Below are 26,106 nucleotides of genomic sequence, written 5' to 3'. Positions count from 1 at the left end.
AATTATTTTATAAATCTTTAAATCAATTTGAAAATCTTGAAACCTGGGCGAAAACAGTTCCGAAATCTCTAAAAAAACAGAAATCAAAACGAAAATTGGGCTCTGAAATCTCAAAAGCTTGCTAATGTTAGACCCCTCGATTGCGAGTCAGCCCTACACTGCATAAATAATCCGTTAGATGTCGTCGCTATCGACAATCGAAAAAAACAATTCTGTCTAAAACAGGACTCGCGAAAATAAAATAAAAACTAAACTTCAAATATCGAGGCCGAACATTAAATATATATTCTTTTCGTAACATAAAAAAACGAAGTTTACTTCGTCTACACGCTATCGACAGAGGTTAAGCGTCACGAATAACGTCTATAATATTTTGCCTTTAATCAATACTTTTCTTAAGCCTAACAAAAAATCGCTTCATTTTCCGTTAGGCTTAAGAAACTTACCGATTAGAGATGATATTTTATACGTTTGTAAGTTCTCTCAGTGCTTAAACTCTCCATTATTAAAGCTACCGTATATAAAGTAGCTACTTTATTTTCATCCTGCTATATTTTTTTTCCCAATCTTTCTCGAAAGACGAAAATTTTATATTCCTAACGAAAATGAAATAAAAACGGAAGTACTCCGTCTAGACCCTTTTAAGCATCGAGGAATTTTCCATGAAGGGACCAAAAGCAATTGCAGTTTTTTTACAGACTAACGCCGGCTGGTACAAATTAGTAAGATTCCCTTCAGAAAAGTAGATTTAGAAGGTTTCCTAAAATAGTCATTCATTAAGTAATTAAGGACCGCTCGGGTGCAGTCACTTTAAGAACGGGGGTATTCTTTTAAAAAGAGTCAAATTTTCTTTAAAAAAACGCTTTCACTCGGGGGGGGGGCGATAATGCGCGAGCGAAAAGGGGGAAAATGATGTCATTAGGTTTATCCATAGAAAATGTAGAATAGGAATAGCAACCCAGTTTATCGGGATTCGTTAGGTCTATGCCCGACAAGAGAGGGGGAAGCCGGTACAAATTCCCAGGGCCCGTACCGACTCGGGGGCCCGGGTTGGAATAAACTAGGTATACTTCTCAAGGTTTCTCTCCGAAAACGTATAGCTATCTCCAGAAGTATTGGCTATCTTGGGGCCCGGAATTAATATTTTACCGCGGCCCGGGCCCGCTCACAGCTGCCCTGATTAGGTCTATTAACTTTCTCTAATGACATTACTTAAGCCTCCTCTATTGACGTACACACTAAACGCCACCTACCTACGGTTATAGCTCAGAGCAAAGTTTAAAGTTTTGTCAAAGCGAGAGTTGCTACTCCATTTATATATTTTCTACGGTTTACATTGCAAAAAAGGCTGCATTTCAAAGTAGGAATCACAAACAGCTGGATTCAATCAAATGATTAGGCCTAGGTCATGACTACTAACCTACTACTATAAATTTTTTACGTCATTTTGAGAACGCAAGACCATCATGATTCTGAAAAAACACATTGCGAATATTATCAAACACCTGCCGAGATTTCGAACTTCACCATTAGGGTTTCATCAAAATCGCACCTTTTAAAAAAAGGTTCCATATAAAAAAAAATAAGCCAAGTTCATTTGAAATTTAATCATTCTCCCACATTCGAGGGAACTGGTCATAAATCGGGTGTTAGAGGGGAATGGAAATCGCCTTTTATCAGTTTAATGGCTTCGGATTTTTAAATTCGCGAGATTGTATTGCCATCTATGAAGTGGCGTTTTAACTATTTTTGTTTTAAAATTATTTAAATTCGGATAATTTCTGAGAAATTTCGAAGCTTAGTAAATTTATTGATTTATCGACTGAGTATTAATGAGTAAATAGTGAGAAAAAGATTGGAACGTGGTTTAATTTTATCATTTTTGGTGAGCCAAAGTTCGTTGTATCACTTTGATTAATTAAGTATATGAAGATAAACGGGGTTTAAATTTCCTTAACATTATAAGCGCATAAAATACCCATCAAAATCCTCTAAGTCCTCTAACAGATTTAACCACGCAAAAAAAACTCATTAGAATTATCAAAAAGGTCATTTGTAAATTGAAGTGTCGTTGAGAAAAGTGTCCCCGAAATCATTCCTTTAAGCATTAGGGCAGTGGTATAAATTTCACTGGTAATCGTTAATGGCTTTTTAAAATCAGTATAACCGGTTTAATGAATTTTTTAAATTAAAACGCGAAAAAAATTAACTCTTTAAATAACACAGTGGGATTTAGGTACACGTATACCGACACAAATTAATCGAAAGGGGGATAATTATTAAACGTCAATTTCGATTGTTTCGTGAATTCGAAAACTTAGCGGGCCAAGGTCCCCCCTTCTCTTTCAAACGAAATTAAAAGGTACCAACCCGAAAAAGCTATACGACCAAATGTCATTCACGCGTTCTTTAATAATTCAACGGATATCAAAGGGGGGCCAACTTTATTTTTCCTCTACCAGGTTAAACGGTCATAGACCCTTATGTCTCTCTACTCTATAGCCGGGAGTGGTATAATAACCCTTTAAGAAATGAGAGGAAGATAGCCCAAGGGGGGTTTTATGCGGGCGACTGAGAAAAGGCTAAAATCGGAGGACGTACGGTAGCATTTATAAGGTTTATAACGCGCTTACGGAAGGTATGAACCTACGTACAATATAAAGCAAAAAACGCGTCGTGTTTATCAGCGCTAAGCCTTGTATCCGTCATATTGCGAGGAAAGTGCCAAAGTGAGGACGCGAAGCCCTTCGCGTACGGCTCCGGGCCGCCGTCAACAAACGGCCCTATTCCCGACGAGACGTACCCCGAAGTTGCGGGTCACTTTCCCCCCAAATTCTACGGCTTTTTTAAGGAAATGAAGAAATTTCCTACCTCATCTGGCCTCGGCGGTTGATGATTACACATGTAGGGATGTCGGTGCGAAAGAACTATCGGCGAAAAGACGAAAACGGCTAGCAAATCGAATACACGAAGTCCCTTCCATTTAACTCCTGCCACCATCTTTGACCGCGGCGCGTACTGCCCTGCCACTGGCGGAGTGGTGGTCAAAGTCGACTCGAGTGAAACTCCTCTCAGGTGTGCTTTTCCGCTTGGCTTCCCTTGTTTATATTTTTATGGTAGTCGAGCGCCATTCAACGGATTGCCGGTGCACTAAAAAATTAATAAATTTTTACCAAATGTTTTTTTTACTTTCAAAAAACATTTGACCCGAATTACTTTAAAAGATTATCGCGTTGAGGATCGAACTTTTTGTTTCGTTTTCCGGGGGAATAAAAATTATCCTTCGGGCATTTTGTGATGTATAAAAGCATTCCTTCAAAAACATAAATATAACGAGTGGGCAGTCGCCCATTCTAATATAATAAAACCGGTTTCGTAACTTTTTGATGCGTTGCCTGCCACAGTGCAGTTCAGAGTTAATTTCGACCGTCACTGGTGTAGCTCGGAAGAAAGAAAATTTATTTTGCCGATGTATTTTATGGGTGTGAAATTAATTATATAATACCTAAATTATAACTTTGAAGAAAAAAGATAAAACAAAATAGGAAGTGTTATAAAGAGAATGACCTATTTTTCAAATATTTAAAAATCATTGTTTGAATAAAATAAAAGAAACGTAACCCAATTTCACCACGAAATATCGAAATATTTCTTGATAGATATAAGAATAGGCCTGGTCCCTGAATTATAATACCTTAATAGTTATTACCAACCACATAGTTGGGTAATGACAATAAAACGTTTTTTTATTTAAAAGCAAAATTCAGCAAAGTACAAAAACGTTTTTTTAAACAAAAATACAAAAACAAAGAGCTAAATGGAAAAACACAATTTCCGTAAGCATTTAGCCATTCAGCGCCTTGGTTTAAAAATTTTATTTCTTTTTTTTTACGCGTGGAAACCAAAAAAAATGTGTCAACAAAAATTTACAATTTTGTTTAATAGCGTCTAACAAAAATGGAATAAAAGCACAACCGATTTGTCTTATAAAAATTCACAAATGCTTTTCTTACAAGTATTTTAAAAAGCAATAATTAACGTTCAACAAACTCCATTTACACCTTAGCAACTTCTGGCCAAAACATTTTGCATTGAATTAAAAAATTTAAAACATTAGATGGGAGTAACAGAGAGACTTAAGAATAAAAATGATTTATTGCATAGTGTTATCTTGGCCATATGGGGGTAATTTTAAAACTAAACTGTTACAGGTTTGCAAGTGCTACGCTTAAGGTTAATATTTCATAAAAAGATTAAAAAGGCACGGAGGAACTTTACACAAATGTAGTAGAAACAAAATGAAATGTAGAGAGATAACCGCAATTTTTGTTGCTTTCATTTAAACTCTCCCGAACATCACCCATCCCACACATTTACATTTGAGAGTATTTTATACACTGTTAGTGGCCGAATTCATTAAAGTAAATTTCAACTCTTGAAAACAAGCTTTATTTATGGTTTTCACCGAGCCATTTTAAATCATCACAGCATTTTGTCACTCTTTAGAAGAAATATTGTTAATTATTAAAGAAGTATATAATGTTAAAAGTTTGGGGGAAAATTGAGCTGTCTTATAGAGCAAAAATTGTCATGGTTTCTTCTTAAAGATTTAATCTTTAAAATCGTTAACTAGTAGTTTTAATAGGATATTTAAATATTGGATTAACAGATATCTAACTTTCTAATACACAACTATGATAACATTTCCTTATATAAAGGGTTTGGCTATCTCGTCGTAACGTTTCCAACATTTAGTAAACAGTTAAAATCCCTCAAAAGTAAATCATTCGTCAACACTGGCCAGTCATACGCAGCCGAATATATACTCTTCATTCGATATGTTTTTAAATTTAAATACAATAGGCCATTAGATAAGCCTAAGTAAGATTAACAGCGTCATATTACTATGACAAAGAATGTAGCCCACTAAGATAAAATTTTGTACAGTAAATATAGGAATGGGAAGGGGGGGGAAAGAGTCGCCTAAATTACATCTTACAGTCTCTTAAGCCGCTTCCTTACAATCATTTAACAAAATGACAAGCTATTATTTTTAAATATAGCTTTAAAATTCCTAACCATAAACTTCTTTAGTTCCAAAATTCACCGTATAAAACTCTCTCACAAACAGTTACAAGCAATCATTCGAGCAACTTGCTCAAAACAATGCAAATAGGTATAATTTTTCCCCAATATAAAAAAAATCTTATAAGTATTATAAACATTATCTCCTTTGATAAGAAAAATCCATTAAATGGTTTAGATTTTAAGAAAGTTGTTTGATAGAATCTCAATAAGGAAATGAATAAAAAATTTCATTCTACAAAATCACTCGACTTTCTTATTCAATCGTAGCTTACCCAAAAAAAATGAAAAGAACCGTCTCAACTCAGTCTTTTCAGGGAGCTCAAAACACTTTTTACATTTTAAATTCTATGAAGGAGGGGGGCTAAGTATAAACATTTTACTTTTCGATATATTTTTAATAACGATATAGAGAAAAGGTGACTCTAATTATAATATTTAATTTATAGGTTCAACGTAATTTGCTGGAAGCATTCCAGTCTGACCCGTTCTTTGAACTGTACCTGACATCCAACCCTCGTCTATTGGCCTGCAGTTTGCCAAAATATCACCGTCTAAGAAACTAATTTCATCCGAATCTTGTGCTGTATAATCATACATCGCTCTATAAGCTCTCTGTAAAAAAAAGTACCAGTGTAAAAATGTATTCAGCTCTGAACTTCTGAAGTTATTAAATAACATAGATTTAATAATAATATAATAACAAAATCATGAATCTAAAAGGTGTAGTTATTTTAATAAAGAAATAAACACCCATGTTTTTAACAACTGATATTGAAACTAATAAAATTTTTAAAATTGGCCCCAAAGTTTCGTAACCAAAAACCACTAGAACATTAAATTAACTTAACAATGGCCTACATAAATAGAATAAAAATAAATAAATAAATGATGATATTACTTTAATGAATCACAGAAAAAATTATCATTTGGTTTTATTAAAATGTATATTAAAAAATTAAAATATTTAAGCTAAAATTAGATGAATTTATGTTAATAAAACTACTGGTATTCTATAGAAGTGCAATAAATTAATTCAATAAAAACTGCAAGATGGGAACATTACCAACACCAAAAAATATATATCTTAGTTACATTCCAAACCAAGAAAATAAGCTTATTTGTATCCTGGGTAGTTTAAACTTTGGTTATAAGTATCGCCGCCTACCGAACAAGTTTTAAATTGAATGTGTGAAAGCTGTCTGGTCATTAAAAATTATCTCCATATAAAAGCTGAACGTTTCAGTTAAAGAACATTAACATTCAAAAGTCGTCTGCTATTTCTCCACACATTTAGTTGACGGGTATCAAAGTAAATGGCGCTATCTTTTCTAAGCTCGAAGCCTACTTGCTTTTAGACGTTTCTCTAAAGAGAATTTCAATATTCAAAGTTAACGCTTACTACTTTTTCTCAACCAAGCTATTTTGAGATACCTGGTTTTGGAATTAAGGTTCTAAGGGCCAAATAAAATGGAGACCAATGCCAAAAAAAGTTAAATAGAGATAGACAACGCCATCTAGTGACCATTATTACATCATTTTTTCACTTTTCCTTAGCGTACCTAAAACTAACATGAAACAGAAAAAATTACTTACTCCTGTAGCTGGAGCTCTGGCAGGTGACATTTGAGGAACAACAGTAGCCATAGTTGGCACATTACCGCCACCACCACCACCTGTATCAATGATGGTAATAAAAAATTACAATTAAACTAAGAAATTCCACAAAAATATACACAAATTCAAGAAACCACAATCCAAACACAAATAATATACCTCCACCATAATAATTGTGCGAATTTGAACGGGGTGCACCAACCACCGAACCATAGTTGTCATTCAGGGGGTCATAATCAGCAATAGAACCAATCTTCTTAGACGGAGAATTGTGAACTGGGTAGTTTTTAGGGAAAAAGAGGGATACCGGTTATTTCCAACAACACTAGTGTAACAAAACACAGGATAAAACTCTGAAAATAACAGTAAAATACCTGGTCCTTCTTGAGATGTGTAGATAACGTGGGAAGATAACTTTGAAGTGTATGGGGAATCATTGGGAGCAAAACCGGTATCATAGTCTGCCAAATTATTGTGTACTGGCATTGGATAACTGTTTGTTGATACTGGAGAAACTGGGATCATTCCTGAAGCAATAAATGCAAGTTATTTACATCAGATAAAAAATTTCAAAATTTTAAATTTTGAACCTGTTGCGGGGATTCCATTGCTTCCTTCAGGCACCAAATGTCGCTTTTGCTCCATTTTCTGTTTCTTTTCAAGCTCCCCGTGATAAGCGACATTACTAATAATCTTGCTCGTATTCTTAATCCTTAGTGTTTCAGGATCATCAGCAACTTGGGTAATTTTCCCTTTCTGTTTTTCAAAATCTTCATGGTATTTTACCTGCCAAGACATATTTACAATTTAAATTTGGTAGCTACACGATAAATTGAAAAAAAAAAAAAAAAAAAAACAATAACAAACCTGGCTTTGAATTCGTGTATTTTCAGCTAGCCTTTTGGTTTCTGGGGTTTCGGCAACCTGTGTGTGTTTAGCTTGCGGACAGTGACTATGTAAAAAAATTAATTTAAAAATGTAACTTTGATTTAAAAACATGACAAACATTTAAATACTCACGCATTGCAATAAGGTTGTTTTTCGAAGCCCTTATAAGTTTTCATATTGAGTGTCATGCCACATTCTTGGCATTTAAAACAAAGTTTATGCCATATCTAAAAAGGAACAACCAAATTATGGGCTAAACCAGCTTACAACATTCACATTTGCATCTCATTAAGAGCCCGTACTACCTAGACACAAAACAGTAAGCCTAACATTATATTTTTAGTGGGAAAAAACCCTTAGAAAATCCAGATTTTTTGTTTTAAAGCTGCTGTAATTAAAATTCCACTATGGGATTGTCATTAGAGGTGGTATTTGTAAAATTTTAGAATTTGTCGAGTATTAGCATGGAGGAATACATGTATTAGTGTGAAAATAAGATGTACTAATGTATTAAAAAGTGAGGTGATTTTTTTTATAATATAAAATTATTATTAGAAAAATGAATATATTTGGTACAAGGAAGCAAAACTTTCAATTCCTCATAGGAGATTAATATAAAGCCTCAAGGAAGACAAGTCATTTTTTGAAGAATTGTATCTTGTTTTCTCCTTTGCTTAAAATTTATAGCTGTATTTTGTAAGTTGGTTAACAAATAATTTATCTCAATAGTATGAGCCAAGATAATAACTTAAAAACAAACTCCTAAAATGCACATAAATTTTAATAGACACTTAAAAATATGCTTAAATCTCAAACAAATTACAATGAGGTCAAACTACTGTGGAATGTACCCAATTCCTTTTTTGACAAGTATGAGTCAAAAAGTTAACCCTATGTGTTTTGTTAATGTTGATTCTACAAGTACAAGAAATTCCAAAATTCCTTGAAAAGGGTAGGCCTAAAAGTCAAATTTGAAGGCTTACCTTATCTAAACATTTAATTTCTTCTAATGGATAGACAGTTTTTTCACATCTAGCACATCTTTTATTCATTTTGAGGCGATTTCGTTTACTGATATCGCGATCAGATCGTGGTAACTTCTAACAAGTTGCTGCTATTTAAAAAGAAATAAACATTCACGGAACAGTGGAAGCGAGTGTTTAAAAGCTAAGCTATTTGAGCCTTGCGCTAAACTTCACTGAAAATAAAAACTGTCTTGGCACACTTTCTTCCCCAAAAAAACCGGAGGCTGAAAACGAGACACTCCCATAATAGGCCTTTCCAAACGCTTACGGCGATTATAAGTTATTAATACTGTTAACTAAACTAGATTCAAAATATACTTCCATGAAATAGATTTTAGTCTAGATATAAAAGGAACTCGCTAATGCAGCGGCATCTGTGTTTGAAATCTTAACTTTTCTCTTTATAAAAATCTTAAACTGAAAAGAAGTTTATGGTATTTTTATATTTTAATCATAGATGGCTCGTTCTACTAAGTTTTAGCATGGTTTCAGAAGACTAGTTAGACCAATCACAGCTGACAGAATTATGTATAAATCTTGAAATAACCAATCAAATTGTTTCAATGAAAAATGTCGGCAGCGCCATGTAATACAAATAAAAATAAATCGGATAAATTTAATATTTTTTCAAATACGACCGATAGAAAATTAAAATTAAAATTTAATGTTTTATCTCTAAAACCGATCCTAATTGCATCATCTTGCTTACAACGAAATTTTCTAAAAAGCGATTACACAGAGCATAGAATTTCGTGTTTGGTCGGCTCTATGGTGATTGCAGTAACTGATATGTCCACGATTCAATAGTCTTTTCTTCATTCCGTCGTGCGGTAAGAAACAACAATGTCAAAGAGAGGTATGCTATAAAATAAAATCTGTTTTAATCATTATATTTTTCGATTAATAAATTTATTTTTACAATAAAAATCAAAGAATACATCCCCGTTTTAGACTTAACCTTCATATTTTCCGCAAATAGACGTTTTAAATATATGATATTTTAAAAGGTCTCATGCATTGCTAGGCCTTGTTTTTTTTTACGTACTTTTCGCGTTGGCACATGTCATACAACAGCATGCATATAATTTAGAAATATATTAATAAATAAATTATTTTAATATCTTAACAGGACGTGGTGGCACCGCTGGAGCGAAATTTCGCATATCCTTGGGTTTACCTGTTGGAGCAGTTATTAACTGTGCTGATAACACTGGTAATGGAAACCAAAAATATTTGCTGTGCGTAAAACATGGTATTAACTATCTTTGTAAATTATTAAGGCGCAAAAAATCTCTATGTCATTGCGGTAAATGGAATTAAGGGTAGGCTGAACAGATTACCAGCAGCAGGTGCAGGTGACATGATCGTAGCTACTGTTAAAAAGGGAAAGCCTGAGTTAAGGAAGAAAGGTAATCAAGCTTCTTAAGTTTGCCGGGCACTACAGGATCGATAGTATCATTATGAACTATTTGAAAGTCCTGTTAACCATTCAAAAAGCCCGATATTAAATCCTAGAACATAGTACTGGAAAATGTTTTATGCATTTTCCAGCCTCCATTCATGGGACAACTTTTAATGTGCTCATCCCAATTGAATTCTTATCTATTAAACTCCTTACAGTTATGCCCGCAGTAGTGATACGGCAACGAAAACCATTCCGCAGGAAAGATGGAATTTTTATTTACTTCGAAGATAATGCCGGAGTCATTGTTAACAACAAAGGAGAAATGAAAGGTATACTCTTATATACCTCCTAAATTAAATGATAAAATTAAAACTGTACCAACTTGTGTCTTTAGGTTCTGCCATCACTGGTCCAGTAGCAAAGGAATGTGCAGATTTATGGCCGAGGATAGCTTCAAATGCAAGCAGTATCGCCTAAATTTGTTGTATATTCCGTGTATTTGCTCCTTGAATAAAAAAAAAAAAAATTTGAAAGAAGACTAGTTTTGAATATGAAATTGGAATAAATTAAGCATTTGCGAATATTTATTTTGGGTTTTCGGGTCGAGTATCGGGTATTAAAAATTTTGCTTTTCGAGTATCTAAATTTTATCGGGTTTTCGAGTATTTAGGCTTAGATTAAAAAAGGGGTTTCGAGTACTCGAATAATTATGCTTAGCTAAAAATTATAGTTCGAGTATTCAGCTCTAAATTTTATTAGGAAAAAACAAAGTTAACTTTCAAAACTGAGCCTAACTTTCCAAACTAAAATTAAACCACCTACAAAAGGTTCGTGACTAGTGATTAACAAGCTACCAAAAAGGAATGGGAGGTAAGGGAACTTTAAGTTATGGTTAGGCTTTTAATTTCAGTTTCATTTTGTACCTTTACTTGCTTTTAAAACAATATCCAATTAGGAAGAACCTAAGAATTTATTCTGACTCTTCGACCAATTAGAGGGTTTAAGGCCAAGCCAAAAAGATGTTTTTTTTGGGAAAAAATCAGTAAAACGTAAAGGGTTTTTTTTTTCGAATATCCCGCCGAAAATTCGCGGGTAGGGCCTTTGCAAAAATTGGCCTATCGGGTACCCGAAAATCTAAGCCTATGCTTTGAGTTTAGACCCGAAACTTTTTCGGGTTTTTTTAATAACGATTTTCGGGTATCGAGTCGAGTACCCGACTCGATACTCGATCGAGTACTCGATTACAATCGGGTACTCGCACATGCTTAGAATAAATTTAAGATTAGCATTGTTGTAATTATCACTAAAATGAAAACAATAACCTTTGTTGCCTCACTTTGGACCAGTGACTTTAAATTGTTTAGTAGTCTTAACTTCTGGAGCAAATAACTTTAGATAGTTGAAAATATATTACGAAGCTTGCTAGAATGTGCGTAAGTAACTGAGTGGCCCAACCAGAATTTTTTCCAGGGAGGGCCCAAAACATTTTAAGGAAATAAGCATAAAATTTTTTATTAAGGCTTCGGTGCGCCACTGTATAATCTGTTGTCATTTTTAACATTAGTGCATAAAACCTTTCACTTAAGGGACCCCTTAAAACAGCATTAAAAAAAAATTATGTAAATAATTGGTTTGGGCTTGTTAATTAGAATAAAAATAAGCACTGAATGGGGAAGTAAGATTTAATTGTTCTTCTGGTAATGCACCTTAAAATATTTTTTCTTTGCACCATGGTACGTGGCTCGAAAGCAATACAGAAATTATTGCAAGATATGCTAACATGAATTGGTTATTTTCGTTTATGGGTTACAAAAAACCTTTTAAATTGTAAATGTTTCAAAATTGTTCCTTCTCATTTCCAGATACAAAAATCCCGATATTGCAGCCCTTTCGAAAAAGGACTTATTCCGCTGACAATTTTTTTGTAGTTGACATTAATATTAACAAAGCTCAGAAAATTGAGAAAATATTTAGCTGCCTTCTGGAAGATCTCTCAAAAATTTCATGGTACTTTTTTCTTTGAGCTCAGTTAAAAAATGTGCACAGAATTCACTTAGATCCTTCTTCAAAAATACCATACAAATTTTAGTTTGGTTTTTAAATTTTGTTAACAAAACCAGATACTTTTGCCATAATAGAGACAATTTGAACAACACAGACGCTACGCATTAACATTACTAATAAATTAAAAGTATCATAACTTTGAAATTTAATAAATAACTAGATTTTTCGGCAATTAACTTAATATCCGCTATTTCCAAACTTACCAAACTAGGATAACATTATCAGACGTGGGAAAACAACAGTTTTCACCTTTAATAAACAACCCGACCAACTTAAAAATTTACACGAGACCTAACTACCTCCAAACATCTCCAATAAAAAAAAACTTATTGGAAGTGTTTAAATAATTTTGTTACTTTCAACCTTTAAAACATCATTTAAAAAAGTCTTAAAAAATACCGTAGGCAAACATACAAAGGTTAAATTTCATATGTAAAAAAAAGTTAAACAATTGTTAAATAAATAACTTCAAAAAGGGGCTTAAATTTAACTATTAACTCCTTAAAAAATCCTAAAATTTCTGAAGTAAAACCATTAACTATTTACAAAAATTTTGCAGCATGCTTCAAAATACTTTCGTCTTAATTTGTGGCTTGATCGGGAGCAAAAATGGCAATATCTTCATCGCATGGTTTCTGCTGTCGTCCACGTTTTTTAGCCTCTATTAATTTTTTCCTTTGCTCTTCCCTAGCTTTAGCCAACTCGCTGGCTTTTGCACTACGTTCAGGTGTGGTAGGATTAGATTTAGAAGCTCTAGTAGTGCGCTTTGGTTGTGCTTTAGACTGACTATTTGACCTCTGGATAAAAAAACCAGAATTAAAAATTAAAAATCTTGAGAATTTTAAAAATGCAAAATCAAACGAACTGCGTAAGGCACTGATTCTTCTTTCCATTGTCTGGCTTTGAGTTGTCGAAGTGTGGAAAATGTTTCATTAACATTATCCACTTGTAAAAGAACCATATCCCAAAACCCAGCTAAATCATTGAAAGTTGGGCGTGGCTCAGATACTTCCGGAGCCTTTGAATTAGAGAAATATAAAATTAGGAAATTTTTTACTAAAATATGACAGATATAACTTACAATATTCTTTTCACAAAGTGAACGAAACTGGGCAAACTTTTGTTCAATTAATAAATTTGCTTTACCAGCTGCTGAAAGTAGTTTGCCAAGAGCTTCTTCTGGAATTCCCTGTAACTTTGAGTCATCTTCTACTTCTTTTATCTGTTTACGTATATCTTCAGTCGCAGCTTTTATCTTCTTAATAAAAAAGTGGCCATCACCGGAAGTTTCGTTAGTAGCTGAAACTGGATTTTGATCTTCAATAGCAACACACGTGAGAACTAACAAAATACACAAATTACAGACAAAAATAAAATGTTCCTAAAGATAGTCACCAACTGACACCAAACTTTCTTCAGATAAGGCCGAGAGCCTTCGGTAAAAATTGCAAAAGCAGGGTTTCAGTGGGAGACTATTTTAATTAGCTACAGCCCCCAACCTTTGGAAAAAACTGCTTTTGGTTCACTAGCGGCTCTTAATATATGTTTTGTAGCTTTGGCATCTGAGCAAGCACTCATTTCTCGTTTAGACTCTTTCGAGATTGGTAAAGAAACTAGCTGTTTATTTGGTGAAAGCATTGGTTTTACGGGAATATTTTTAGTTGGCACAGTAGCGTTACGTAGCTGCTCTTTAAAATCTTGCGTGATATGCCGAAAAACTGGTGGACTCCCTGCAAAAAGGGGCGAGAGAGAAGGCAAAAGAAAGCTCTTAGCGGGTTACTATGAAAGAGTAAATAAGGCTAGCTTATTAGCATTTCTAAAGAAAAACTGTTATATAAGGATAAACTCACGAGAACTTGGCCTGAAAGTTTGTGGGGGACAAGAAGGACTCCTCTTAGCAGTGGTAACGTCGACGGGGGTTCTCGCTTTGGGTCGGGAAGCGCGAATTGCACCACCTTGAACTACATTTGATGCAGGTTGTCCAAAGAGACTTTCAATTCGTTGTTGAACTAACGACTTAGGGCCTTCGTTCAGTGAAGCTAAAGAAGGCAAGTTTTGTAATTTTGGTTCTTGCACATCGCTCCTTTTTCTAGTAGCATCTTCAAAATCATCCACCATCAGATCTTTCCAATTGGATTGGCCAGTAAGTGGGTGATGGTGGGAACCCAATCCATTGGTAATCCAGGTTTTATCAACAGGGGATTGAGATCTTACTGTAACATTGGTATGTGGTCTCGCTTCACTTAGTTCCATTTCTTTACAAACAAAACCAGAACCATTGACGTTCTTCGTTAAAGTTATGTTTTGTGATGAAACAAAGTTTGGGCTAGATTCGGACTTGCCGTCTGACAAAGAACCAGCACCAAAGTACTTGTTGCAAATATAGCTTTCCGTCTTGGAACGAGGTTTTCCATTCGCGAGATATCCTATATCATTTGCGCTTTGATTCGATTCAAAATTTTGGGATGACTTAGATGAAACTGAGGGAAATTTTGAGATGTTGACCAATGAAGTGATTCTTGCGGGGCTGTTGTCACGGCTGTGACAATATCGGCTGTAACCGGAATAGCCACTTATGGCGCAACTAATTCCTAAATACGATGGCAAGTGACCAGGATCTAAACACTGTGATGATTCTTTTCCTTTTAAACAAACTGGGACTTCATTTGGGGATCTGGCAAATAAAATTTATACATTATGTTTCGTTCAGATCTATGAAATACACAATGTGTTAGTACAGCATTAAAATCCTTATTTAAATTAATATGTAGATAGAATGGGAAAATATGGAAAAGGGGTTTTAATTTAGACTCAGCCATCACCCAAAACCATGCTGCTTTAAAGGTTACTAGCCATATCAGTTAAGGCGGGGCAATTTAAATGGGCTAATGAAATATTTAAAACTGTACACACATATAAAGATACGCGTAACTTCTGAACCTCTCTTCTTTCTCTGGATCTTGTACGATTGCTCTATCAGTAACATCACTACACTCTTCCACCCGAAGCTCTGGATTTGCCAATTTTGGGATTGGACTCAAACTCCCATTGGATAAAATTAAACTGGTACTCTTCAACGTGTACGCTGATGAAGTGTAATTATTATCCACAATTGCATTTAGGTCATTACTCGGTGAAAGACTGCCTTCAGAATGAGTTGTTGAGCACGCGTCTAATGAACAAACGCCAATGGATTCCATGGAGTTCATTTTTTTCACCAAAACGCAATTGGAATCTACAAAGCTTGTAGCCAGGTTCAAGGTTCTTGGAGGTTGAGCCCTTGACACACTAAAAAAGTAGTAATAAAATACTTCATTAGTTTTTATAATTACTTTCCTTTCAGTTATGTAAAGTCTTATTTACAAGGAATTCATTCATAGCAAAGAATATAAATGCAATTTTTTTAGCTAAAATGCATAAAGTAAATAATCCTATACTCCAAAAGAAACAACCCTTAAATGATCCTAATTATTATTGCAATTAGAAGTTTTATCTCACTACAGCCTTATCTTTCAAAACAATAAAAAAAATATAAGTCAAGGTAGTTACACAACCCAACTGAGCATTTATACACACATACGTGACACCCACTTTAAAGGTCAAAGAAAAAGTGAGAGGTATTCTCACTTACTTTTCTAGACTATGCTGTGTTGGTTTTGAGGGTTCCTGAAATTGTGACACCTTTGAAATGCAAACTGATGGAAAATCCTCACTTTTGGCTTTGAGCTTTAAGATTTCAAAAACAAACTTTTTTTAGTCGAAATACAAAACTTACGAAAAATAAAAAGCAGATGTTTTTAAAATTGAAAAATAAAACTAGAAAATCCACTCATTTACCATAATATAATATATTAAACAATAGTATCCCAAACACCTGGCTCGTCGAGAGCCTACATTTTTAAATTAAACAACGTACCTCTTTAATCGCCTTGACAGGCATTTTTAGATACAATAGGAAACCTACTGTCCTTTAACAAGATAAATGGTAGACTGCTATAAGCTTTGAAGTCTATTTTTTTATTGAAAACAAATACACTGTTATCCGAGCTACTACCACAACAGCATAAAACGCATTTGGGTCAGTAATAGAAACAGGAAATTTAGAACGTCCTATATCATCCTGCATGGGTGAGGAAATAACAGGTGGGGAATACAGAATGAGCGGTTGTTATTTCGCGTCAAGCTTATAAAATTGTTTGAGAGTAAATTTTCCCTTCTTTGGGTTTTGGAAACCCACACTTTTTTCCTATTGGTAAAAATCACCCCAATTTTGATACAAATAAAAAAACGTTTTCTGTCTGCTGGGGCTTATAATATTTCAAATGAGCCTACGTAAAGTTGGAAAAGAAATAAGGGAGGGTATATCTTTACTGCATAGGTGTAAGACTGATTACAAGATTTTTGGAACAAAACTTGTTTATCAGAGCAAATCACTTCTTTTTATGAATATTCAAGGTCATCTCTTTTGATAAGTTTGTTGTCTAGAGGAAACTATTTTATCGAAGAAACATTTGCCGAAATAAAATATCAATCTATTGGACAGATATCCTGATAGCCTGGTAGCACTAGACCTTCACTTTTAAATGTCATTTTATATTTTTTTTCCATAGAGGCCTTTTGCAGAAAAAAAAAAAACAGTGGGAAGTTCAAAAGTGGGTGGTGTATGTAGCTTGGTGGGTGTAGAAAGTTTTAAGAGGGAATAAGATTAATGGATGCCAAATTCCACGTTTCTTTGATTAGTGTGTTATAAATTAACCACTTGTCATATATTACAATCACCGGTTAGTAATATTTTAATTACTCTACCAAATGTCTGGATCATTAAGTTTGGGACATTGACCATATTTTTCAAGGATCACTAGTCAAAGGTGTTTGATTTCTTTTTATGCACATTAAAAAACGCTGGCGCTTACCAAGAACCCGTAATTTGATACTTGGAAACCATATAAAATTAAAGTACTTACAGAAGAAGGGGCAGGTTGCGATACTGATACTGGCCTCTTGCGCCTTTCACCCGAACAATCCTGAAATTCAATAAATATATAATTAAATATTTCATAGCAGAAAAAAATAAGCACTGTCCTATATTTATAAAATATAATCATGCAATTTTCCAAAAGCCTTAACTAATTCTACAAAATTAAAATCTAATGCACCGTAAAGCTATTACAGAATAATAATAATTCAAGGTTAAAAAGGATCACAAAAGTTAATTAAAAATGGCAGGTGTTTTTGTAGGCCTTTTATAAACCCTCAACTTCACATGCGTTTTATTTATATATTCAACCTACAGGATTATAATTTCCTAAGCTAACTAAACATAATATATTTACAAAATTCAGGAAATTTTACAAAACACTAAACATGATAAAATTAAAAAAAAACATATGCCCTAGGCTTTCGGGATTGGTATAGTTATACATTAAAACATTGGTGGATCTAATAGGTACAATATAATTAATCCTTCTACCATTCTCAAAAAACTTCCTTTGAAGTTAAAAAAAAAAAAAAGCTATTGCAATAATTAACCCCAGAAAACAAGGTAATATATATCGGTTATATTAAAATCATGCAGAGATTATGTTATTATAATACATAATAAAAAAAATCAGCACAATAAGAGGCACAAAAAAAGTTTTAAATCAAATTATCAGTCCAATGTGGTACCATGCTTTGTGGGTCAAAAACGAACGAGATGCTGGAAGGTTCTCCAATAAATAAAAATTTCATAATCACAAGTACACAGGGTTTGGTGTACCTGAGTGCTTTTGGCTTTTAACGCTTCAACTTCGGATGAATTGTCAAATATTGGCACGGTAATGGTTGAAATTTCTTTTTTTGGTTTAATAAAAGCCTTATTGGACGTGAAGGAATTAATTGTTCTATTGTAAATTGAATTGGGATCAAAAACTATCAGAGAAGATCTTTTACTATCTTTAACACCTTTGCAAGTCTTTAAATCTTGCAAAGACTTTCTAGGAGAAGTTTTAGACAAGTTGCTAGCTTCGATACCAGGCACGGGTGTGTTCACGACCGAACTAAAAGAAACGGATGAACCAGTTTCATTAACTAAATTTCCTATAGGGGTTTTGCCACTATTAATGTCATTAGCACTACGAGCTATTCCTTTTTTGGAGGAATAAGAAGCTTCATTTGATGGTGTCTTTAAGAGGGAACGAATGTAACTCTCCTTGCTTTTGGTTGCTAATTCAATGGACTGGCTGCTTCCACCACTGCTATCATTTCTTTCACATTCAATTTCACTTTGAGAAAACTCAACCACAATCCAAGGCTTTTCTCCTTTCTTCTCTTTATTGCGTTTAATACGAGGCGACAACTTGCGAAAAAAACTTCCAATGCTCAAACTGCTTGATTTCTTTGGTTTTGGAAAGCCAATTTCTCTGATAGCGTGATTTGGCAAAGTCGAAGATTTCTGAATGTCTCTGCCTCTTTGCTTCGGAGATGATGGAGCGCTATTGAAATGCCCACCACTAGTGGAAGCATCTTCGTTACTCGAAACGCGATACACGTGTTCTGCTTTCAAGTAAGATGTACCACATTCATCGCCAAATCGAGTATCCCCAAAGGAAGGTGATGAAACGGACATAGCTTGCAATGCTTGAACATAGCTTTCCGAACGAAAGTGTTGGAAATTGTCGCACACTTCAAAGTTCACGAATGAACCACTTCTACTTTCTTGCATGTTTCATTCATTTTAATACTATATATAAATTGTATTGGGAAATGTTTGATAGTTGTTTTAAACTATCCAAATTATAATTAGGCCTAAATGAATTTCCTAACAATTTACTAAGCATGCTAAGCCACATCTAAGTCATATTTCATTTTTCAGAGTAACTTAAACCATTAGTTACTTGTTCCTTTACTTACAATATTCATGATAAAATATTACTATTAATTTAGCACAACAGTAATTGCATTAACAATATTACCTACATGTCCTGCGAGTTAAACTTCAGCCTTTAAAGTTGATACAGCAAGACACAGCACAGTGACAGATTAGGCCAAGGCTTGGTTTGAACAGTTTTCAAATTATTACAAAACGCGTGTCCTGTGCTCTATCAGCTGATAATCACCATAAAACTTATTAAATTATATTAAATCCTAATAATTATGAAAATTTCTTCAAATTAACACGAAATATTACGTTTATAATTTTGTACACCAAAAACTTCCCAAACCGCAACTTCCGCAAATAGCCGTATAACCTTGGCCATGCCTTGGTAACGGCTGTAGCGATAGCTTATAATATAGTCTTTGGCTCGTCTTTTGCACACTTTTGAATTTAAGATGGCACCACTATTGCAAAGGTTAAAAAAACCGCGCTTAATATAAATAGTGTAAAAAACCCTATTTTACACTAAACGTTAGGTAATCCCAATAAAAGATGTGATTTTCAAAGAAAAACATTTAAATCTTTAAGCGATAAACCGATAGTACAATCAATAAATTTTATAAGAATCATAGGAATCATTTCATATTATAAGTAAGTCACCAAAAATAATTATCATAATATTTTGTATCACGAAATTTAAATAGAATATCCTCGATCGTTCTTCTATGAATAAATTCATCATATCAGAAGATTATAATAAACCCCTTCAGAGTAGATTAAGATACTCCGATTATCTTTTGAGGCTTATTGCGCAATTATTTTCGTCATAAATAAATAAATAAATAAATAAATAAATAGTTCGAGTCGGGGTAAAAAGGTTTCCCAAAATGGCTTCCTAGTTGTGGCCATTTTAGTAGAGAAGCAGATGATTTTATCAGTTTACTGTCTTTACACCTCCTATTCAGGAAAAGTAAAAAGTGTAGCCCCAATACTCTGACCTTGACGAATAGTTCATGATGTAGAGTAATTATCTCCACTATAGAACAAGCGAATAGTTTAATTTGGCGTCCTTTGTTCCAGAACAAGCGAATAGTATCTCCCAGTTATTAAATATTTATCTGTTGAGCAGACGAAAATTAAGCAGCGTTGGCCGGTAGGGGACCATATATGAAAGGCTAAAGCTGACGTCATCATGCCGGACGTAGAAACTTCACGTCATAAGAACATCTTCAAACCCACAATAGCTTTTATTCGCCAAACTGCCCAAGCCTCTACTTGGCTGTTGCAAAAATAAAATCGAGAGAAAGTCTGAAGTAATATAGTTTAATCAGTCGGTCTAGGCAAAGAATATAAAGCCCCAGGAATGGAAGGTATGATATTATTGGCCGCCTGTTTGGGTTGCGTTAGAAACTTCCGACAAAGCAAATCAGAGTAACAGAAACGTTTAACACAACCCGGCCTCTCTTTAAAAACGAGAGGCGCAAAAGTTTCACTAGACTGAGCTACACCTTCCATTCCTGGGGCTTTATATTCTTTGGTCTAGAGTTAGGGCTAGGCTCCAACACGTTCCCAATTTCACGTTTTCTTACGCCGTCTATTGACCGATTTCAAAATTCCTTTTTTTGTGGCACCTAGGAGAAACAAACACAGGGGGAACTCAGCTAGCCTTTAAACACGCTAACGCAGTGTTGTGTACAAATTTAATTTGACGAGCCTTTACGCTGAACGTTTTACGGAAAGGTGGAAGACAATTTTCGAATTTTTCCCTTCCGACGTCAGCAGGCACTAAAGTGTCTAACCAATGAAAAATGTACACAAGAAAATGTATGACTTTTGCGTTGCGTTCTCCTTATGTGTTTGTTGCTCTTAGCTGGCACTACCTCGACTACATGATGATGTGGTCTAGTGGGCTTATTTACCTGCTTTCAGTGGCATAGCCAGGATTTTGTTTCGGGGGGGGGGGGGGGCACCATTGAAAAAAAAGTAAAAAAAAACAAAAATATTTGTACGTACGACCATACGTTTCGGGGGGGGGCATGTGCCCCCTGTGCCCCCCCTGGCTACGCTACTGCCTGCTTTTATACGTATTTTCTCGCGCAAAATGAAATTTGATATCAATTCATTGCATTAATAATGACGCAAACTCATTTAAAACTTTAATTTATTATTTGAAAAGCGAACATATAAATAACCAAACAATTAGTATATTTATAATGAAAAGCGTTGGAAAGGCGCCAATAAAGCCGCTTTTGGGACTTTACTTCCTTTAGTATTCTTCTCCTTCTTCATCTGCAATGGAAAAGATTTCGGAATGAGAAAAACGGAAAGAATCGACAACCACGATCAATATATCGTAATTGTCTCCTTACCTTCGATTCCTTCAGCGGAATCAATTCCAACTTCTTCGTAGTCCTTCTCGAGAGCGGCCAAGTCTTCGCGAGCTTCCGAGAATTCTCCTTCCTCCATACCTTCTCCGACGTACCAGTGGACGAAAGCTCTCTTGGCGTACATCAAATCGAACTTGTGGTCGAGTCGGGCCCACGCCTCGGCGATGGCAGTCGTGTTGGAAAGCATGCAGACCGCCCTCTGAACCTTGGCCAAGTCACCTCCTGGCACGACGGTCGGAGGCTGGTAGTTGATGCCAACCTACGTCAAAAATTATTCCACGAATGAACATAAGAACCGCAAGTGTGAATCGAGCGTTAGCGGCATACTTTAAAGCCTGTTGGGCACCAGTCGACGAATTGGATGGTCCTCTTGGTCTTTATGGCGGCGATAGCCGCGTTAACGTCCTTGGGGACAACGTCGCCTCTGTAGAGGAGGCAGCAAGCCATGTATTTCCCGTGACGGGGATCGCATTTGACCATTTGGTTGGTCGGCTCGAAGCAAGAGTTGGTGATTTCGGAAACGGTCAGTTGCTCGTGGTAAGCTTTTTCGGCGGAAATGACCGGAGCGTAGGTGACCAGCGGGAAATGGATTCTGGGATAAGGGACCAAATTGGTCTGGAACTCGGTCAGATCGACGTTGAGCGCACCGTCGAAGCGAAGAGAGGCTGTGATCGGGTACAAATAATTAATTTTGAAGTTATTTGATATACCCCTTATTCGTCAATCGTACCCGTGATCGAAGAGACAATCTGTCCGATCAATCGATTAAGGTTAGTGTAAGTGGGGCGTTCGATGTCCAAGTTTCTTCTGCAAATGTCGTAGATAGCTTCATTGTCGACCATGAATGCGCAATCGGAATGTTCCAAAGTGGTGTGAGTGGTCAAAATGGAATTGTAAGGTTCAACGACGGCCGTTGATACCTGAGATACAATTACCGAGATTGGAGTTTTTAAAGAACCCAACGGGTTACGGTTAACTCTACCTGAGGAGCTGGATAGATGGCGAATTCGAGTTTGGATTTCTTGCCGTAGTCGACGGACAGTCTTTCCATGAGCAGGGAAGTGAATCCAGATCCAGTGCCCCCGCCGAAACTGTGGAAGATGAGGAACCCTTGAAGACCGGTGCATTGGTCCGCCAATTTACGTATCCTGTCTAGCACCAAGTCGACAATCTCCTTTCCGATGGTATAGTGACCTCTGGCGTAGTTGTTCGCGGCGTCCTCCTTGCCCGTGATCAGTTGCTCCGGATGAAAGAGTTGTCGGTAAGTGCCGGTCCGCACCTCGTCCACTACCGTTGGTTCCAAGTCAACGTAGACGGCTCGAGGAACATGTTTGCCCGCCCCAGTTTCGCTGAAAAAGGTGTTGAAAGAGTCGTCTCCCCCGCCGATGGTCTTGTCGCTGGGCATTTGGCCATCGGGCTGGATTCCGTGCTCCAGGCAGTACAATTCCCAGCAAGCGTTGCCGATTTGAACTCCGGCTTGGCCAACGTGGACGCTAATACATTCCCTCATTTTTGCGGTTCTGACGCAAAAAGAAATTACAATTTAGATATTCTAGCGAGAAAAACACGACCGATAACTCCCAAAATAGATATTGATAAAGTAATCGGTACGGGTTGAAAATGTCGATATCGGAAAAAAGGGTGGGGTTCGCGAAATCTTCTTCGCGTCTACGACATAGCGGGCTCGCGAAAGAACCCAAGCTGTCAGGCCCTACCCCGGAACGACAAATAATATTACCTTTACTTTTAAACACCGGATAATTTAAGAAAAATAGTATCCACAGTAGCAAAATCTCGCTACACTAACAACTGACAAGTTAAAATACCTTTACACCACACTCGAATGATAATTCTAAAAAGCCTCGACGAAAAGCGATGACTAAAATACCGAGACAGGAAGCGAGAGAGGAAGTCAAAGGAGATAAAAGAAAAAATTTCTTACTTCGGGGGTGTTATATCAAATGGAAAGTTTGGCTGGCGCGAGTTGAACTAGACGAGCAACGTCACAATGGGTCTGCCGTCTAACCTTTTCTGCCAGAGCGGCCAGTTGAGAAGAGCCGCTATAATCAGGATGAGGGGGTGCGAGGGGGAGCGAAGCGATTTGGAGGAAAATAAGGGAGGGGGAAATGAACAATTTTCTACTGCGCAAAGATGCGGTGGAATATTTCCACCAATCCTAGCTTTCCTTTTAAGGGATCAAGCTTGCGCGGTACGTGCCAATATACTACGACACTACTACAGCACGATTATCGCGTAGATTAAGCGTACGTTTTTCTTGAAGATTTTGGAATACGAAACTATGGACCTAAACCTCAACATTCAAACACGATAGAATAAAATATATAAAAAAATACGCGACATTGTTTCGTTGGAACAATAAAAGAATTAAATAGAATGTCCTTGGGTGTGTCCTTTCCTTACACTCAATATAATTAAAAGTAATTAGACAATTGTTCTAAACGCCAATCTATTTAATCACGTGACATCCTTCAGTTAACTATAATGAGTCTACCGTACAGACATTGAGAACGGTTTTCGTAAGTCCACCCTTTTCCATTTCGTTCTTCTACGGTGGTTACGACGAAAGAAATTTACCGGTACATCATGATGATACGCTACAATAATTTCGGTATAGTGTATAAAAAAGGTTTCCTCCGTGTCCTCAACTATCTTTCAAGATCGATACTGGATGCGAGTGGAGAATATAAGGCCACTACCGAAACGAGCTATCAGGGCGTGTGTGTGTCTCCTTCCGTAGGGTTTTCTGACCCCGGGTGCGCTAAACCATGCAAGCAAAGAGCTAAATTACTACGCAAACAAAACCATCCGGTTGTGTGAATGATTAAAGAAAAGATACTTTAGCTATAGGTAAAAATACAAGTTTATTTCAACAACTGGTGGGGAAGAGTGGAGAAAAACATTATTTTTACTGATATTAAAAAAAAATATTTTAACAAAAGGGACAACAAACATGACTTAACAAATAAACGCGTACGGACGAAAATATTTGAAAAAAATAAAATTATTGCAATTTATAAAAAATTAAATTATTTTAATGAAATTCCGCGTAGTAAAAAGTACTTATCAAGTACTCGCGAGGATTAGCAATAAAATGGTTTTTGTTTTCAAATTACCGTAGAATTGAGCTTTTAGATAAAAAAATATATTACCCTGAGTTCGTTGGTAAACAATTTAAAAAACACGTAAAACTAAATAACTAAGATTAAATTACACGATCGACAAAATCGATCTTTAGAACGTATATTGCATTGTGAATCGATAATATCGATTATTTAAAATATATAATGTCTTTGATTTAATTGGCGCGAGGTTTAATAAGGAATTTAGTCACCTCCGGACATCATCCAGCCACCACCTCCGCTCTTACCACCTCCGCCCGATGGCCAGCCTCCTCCTCCACCACCTCCGCCCGATGGCCAGCCTCCTCCTCCACCACCTCCGCCCGATGACCATCCTCCTCCTCCACCACCTCCGCCGCCGCCCATGGGCCAGTCATTTCCACCTCCAGAGGGCCATCCTCCCATCATACCACCGCCGCCGCCGCCTGAAGGCCATCCACCCATCATACCACCGCCACCACCGGAAGGCCATCCGCCCATCATACCACCCATGGCCCACGGATCATCTTGTTGCACGATGATTTTCTTCGTTTGTTGCATTTGCTTCATTCTATTTTCAAAACAAAAAGAGACGCGTTTGTTATGGTAGCTGATTCGTGTCATCAACAAACACAGGAGAACGCAACCCGTCAAAAGTCGCGCATTTTCTTGTGTACATTTTTCATTGGTTAGACGCTTTAGCGCCTGCTACCGTCGGAAGGGGAAAATTTATAAATTGTCTTCTCCCCGCGCGTAAAACGTTCAGCGTAAAGGCTCGTCCAATGAAATTTGTACACAACACTGCGTTAGCGTGTTTAAAGGCTAGCTGCGTTCTCCTTGTTGGTTGCTCCTAGGTGTCATGATCTGGAGTGTGTTGGAAGACTTACGGTAACATGAGAGGAATTGGTAAGAATATCTTCTTGGGGGACAGAATCTCTTTCAGCAATAGCGCTTTGAATAATTTCTTCTTGAGGACTGCGTCACCGGGTTGTACCAGAGCCATAAAGGCGACGAGGCCCATCGCCAACAACAACATCGACGTTCTTGTCTTCATTCTGATTTGCTGGTGCACGCGATTTTAAATCCAACGGTTTTACGTTATCCACGACAAAGAGAAAATCTTATTGACGACGGAACGGTAGTATATCGCGACTTAACCACGAGATGGTCGCTAGTGAAGTGATGCTCTTACTAATCGTCCATGGCCCTTTTAAGGAGATTTTCATCCCCTCATAACCCCTTCTTACAAAACATCTTCATTCCCCTAAATACAGAGAGTAAAAATATATTTATTTTTATTTTAAAGGTATATACTTCCTCCCCCTCACCAATACGTCGGGATTCTAAAAATGAACTATGAGAGAAGAGTCTTTGATCTAGAGACCCATCTTTGGAAGATTTCTCGGTCACCCGAGAAAGGTATACGCCGGGGGTTCTGTGAAAGTAGAATTTGAGGGGAGCCCGAAGTAGTTCTTACCTACCATCGAGGACGCGTCTCCGTGGGGGGCAAATATTTCTGATTTTTCGGCTGAGTTTTATTTTTAGTAAACCATTGGCTTATCCCTCTTGATAATCGTGATAACTCGGATACGAGAAATGATCTTTATTTCCTTACTTCTCATTTGTCGAGTGTTCTTTCAAGTCCATTTACGCGTAATAT

At 36.2% G+C, this 26,106-nt stretch overlaps 6 protein-coding genes across 9 annotated transcripts in view; 1 reads left to right on the top strand and 5 right to left on the bottom strand.

Annotated features, from left to right (window-relative positions):
- The window catches only part of Invadolysin (leishmanolysin-like peptidase, invadolysin), a 250,212-nt gene extending 247,111 nt beyond the window's left edge, over positions 1–3,101 (bottom strand). Inside the window, exon 1 of the mRNA XM_090158952.1 lies at positions 2,872–3,101. Within this exon, the coding sequence (XP_090015078.1) occupies positions 2,872–3,000 (129 nt within the window). The 5' untranslated portion in view covers positions 3,001–3,101. The remainder of the gene's footprint in view (positions 1–2,871) is intronic.
- A 627-nt stretch (positions 3,102–3,728) lies between these two features.
- On the bottom strand, positions 3,729–8,867 carry Lasp (LIM and SH3 domain protein Lasp). Its single transcript, XM_090158481.1, has 8 exons — positions 8,574–8,867; positions 7,723–7,817; positions 7,570–7,654; positions 7,293–7,488; positions 7,077–7,229; positions 6,862–6,978; positions 6,682–6,761; positions 3,729–5,700 (listed from the first exon to the last, which is right to left on the bottom strand). The coding sequence occupies exons 1-8, from the start codon at positions 8,640–8,642 to the stop codon at positions 5,524–5,526; spliced, it is 972 nt and encodes a 323-aa protein (XP_090014607.1). The 5' UTR covers positions 8,643–8,867; the 3' UTR covers positions 3,729–5,523.
- Positions 8,868–9,311: 444 nt separating this feature from the next.
- RpL23 (ribosomal protein L23) lies at positions 9,312–10,561 on the top strand. Its single transcript, XM_090158162.1, has 5 exons — positions 9,312–9,471; positions 9,745–9,828; positions 9,896–10,024; positions 10,236–10,349; positions 10,415–10,561. Exons 1-5 carry the CDS (start codon positions 9,459–9,461, stop codon positions 10,495–10,497), a joined length of 423 nt encoding a protein of 140 aa, XP_090014288.1. The 5' UTR covers positions 9,312–9,458; the 3' UTR covers positions 10,498–10,561.
- A 1,077-nt stretch (positions 10,562–11,638) lies between these two features.
- Positions 11,639–18,859, bottom strand: LOC149926813 (uncharacterized). Of its 4 annotated transcripts, none has more exons than XM_090158326.1 (9): positions 17,843–18,848; positions 17,049–17,108; positions 15,716–15,810; positions 14,998–15,372; positions 13,935–14,758; positions 13,584–13,814; positions 13,166–13,425; positions 12,950–13,102; positions 11,641–12,881 (listed from the first exon to the last, which is right to left on the bottom strand). In XM_090158326.1, exons 1-9 carry the CDS (start codon positions 18,785–18,787, stop codon positions 12,666–12,668), a joined length of 3,159 nt encoding a protein of 1,052 aa, XP_090014452.1. In that variant the 5' UTR covers positions 18,788–18,848; the 3' UTR covers positions 11,641–12,665. The 4 variants fall into 4 exon arrangements, with proteins under 4 accessions (XP_090014454.1, XP_090014452.1, XP_090014453.1 ...); XM_090158327.1 differs by having other exon boundaries at positions 11,642–12,881; positions 15,025–15,372; positions 17,843–18,847; XM_090158328.1 differs by lacking the exon at positions 13,584–13,814 and having other exon boundaries at positions 11,639–12,881; positions 17,843–18,851.
- A 2,225-nt stretch (positions 18,860–21,084) lies between these two features.
- Positions 21,085–24,167, bottom strand: LOC149926812 (tubulin alpha-1C chain-like). Its single transcript, XM_090159444.1, has 6 exons — positions 23,270–24,167; positions 22,310–22,847; positions 22,058–22,247; positions 21,655–21,992; positions 21,310–21,586; positions 21,085–21,229 (listed from the first exon to the last, which is right to left on the bottom strand). Exons 2-6 carry the CDS (start codon positions 22,835–22,837, stop codon positions 21,207–21,209), a joined length of 1,356 nt encoding a protein of 451 aa, XP_090015570.1. The 5' UTR covers positions 22,838–22,847; positions 23,270–24,167; the 3' UTR covers positions 21,085–21,206.
- A 504-nt stretch (positions 24,168–24,671) lies between these two features.
- On the bottom strand, positions 24,672–25,756 carry LOC149926811 (uncharacterized). The gene is made up of 2 exons (XM_090157762.1): positions 25,334–25,756; positions 24,672–25,017 (listed from the first exon to the last, which is right to left on the bottom strand). The coding sequence occupies exons 1-2, from the start codon at positions 25,498–25,500 to the stop codon at positions 24,672–24,674; spliced, it is 513 nt and encodes a 170-aa protein (XP_090013888.1). The 5' UTR covers positions 25,501–25,756.
- Positions 25,757–26,106: the final 350 nt, after the last annotated feature.

The sequence above is a fragment of the Leiobunum rupestre genome, chromosome 9, assembly GCF_980474605.1.
Source record: "Leiobunum rupestre chromosome 9, qqLeiRupe1.1.hap1, whole genome shotgun sequence".
In the NCBI taxonomy this organism is placed as follows: domain Eukaryota; kingdom Metazoa; phylum Arthropoda; class Arachnida; order Opiliones; family Sclerosomatidae; genus Leiobunum; species Leiobunum rupestre.
This window is presented reverse-complemented; position numbering and strand designations above follow the sequence as displayed.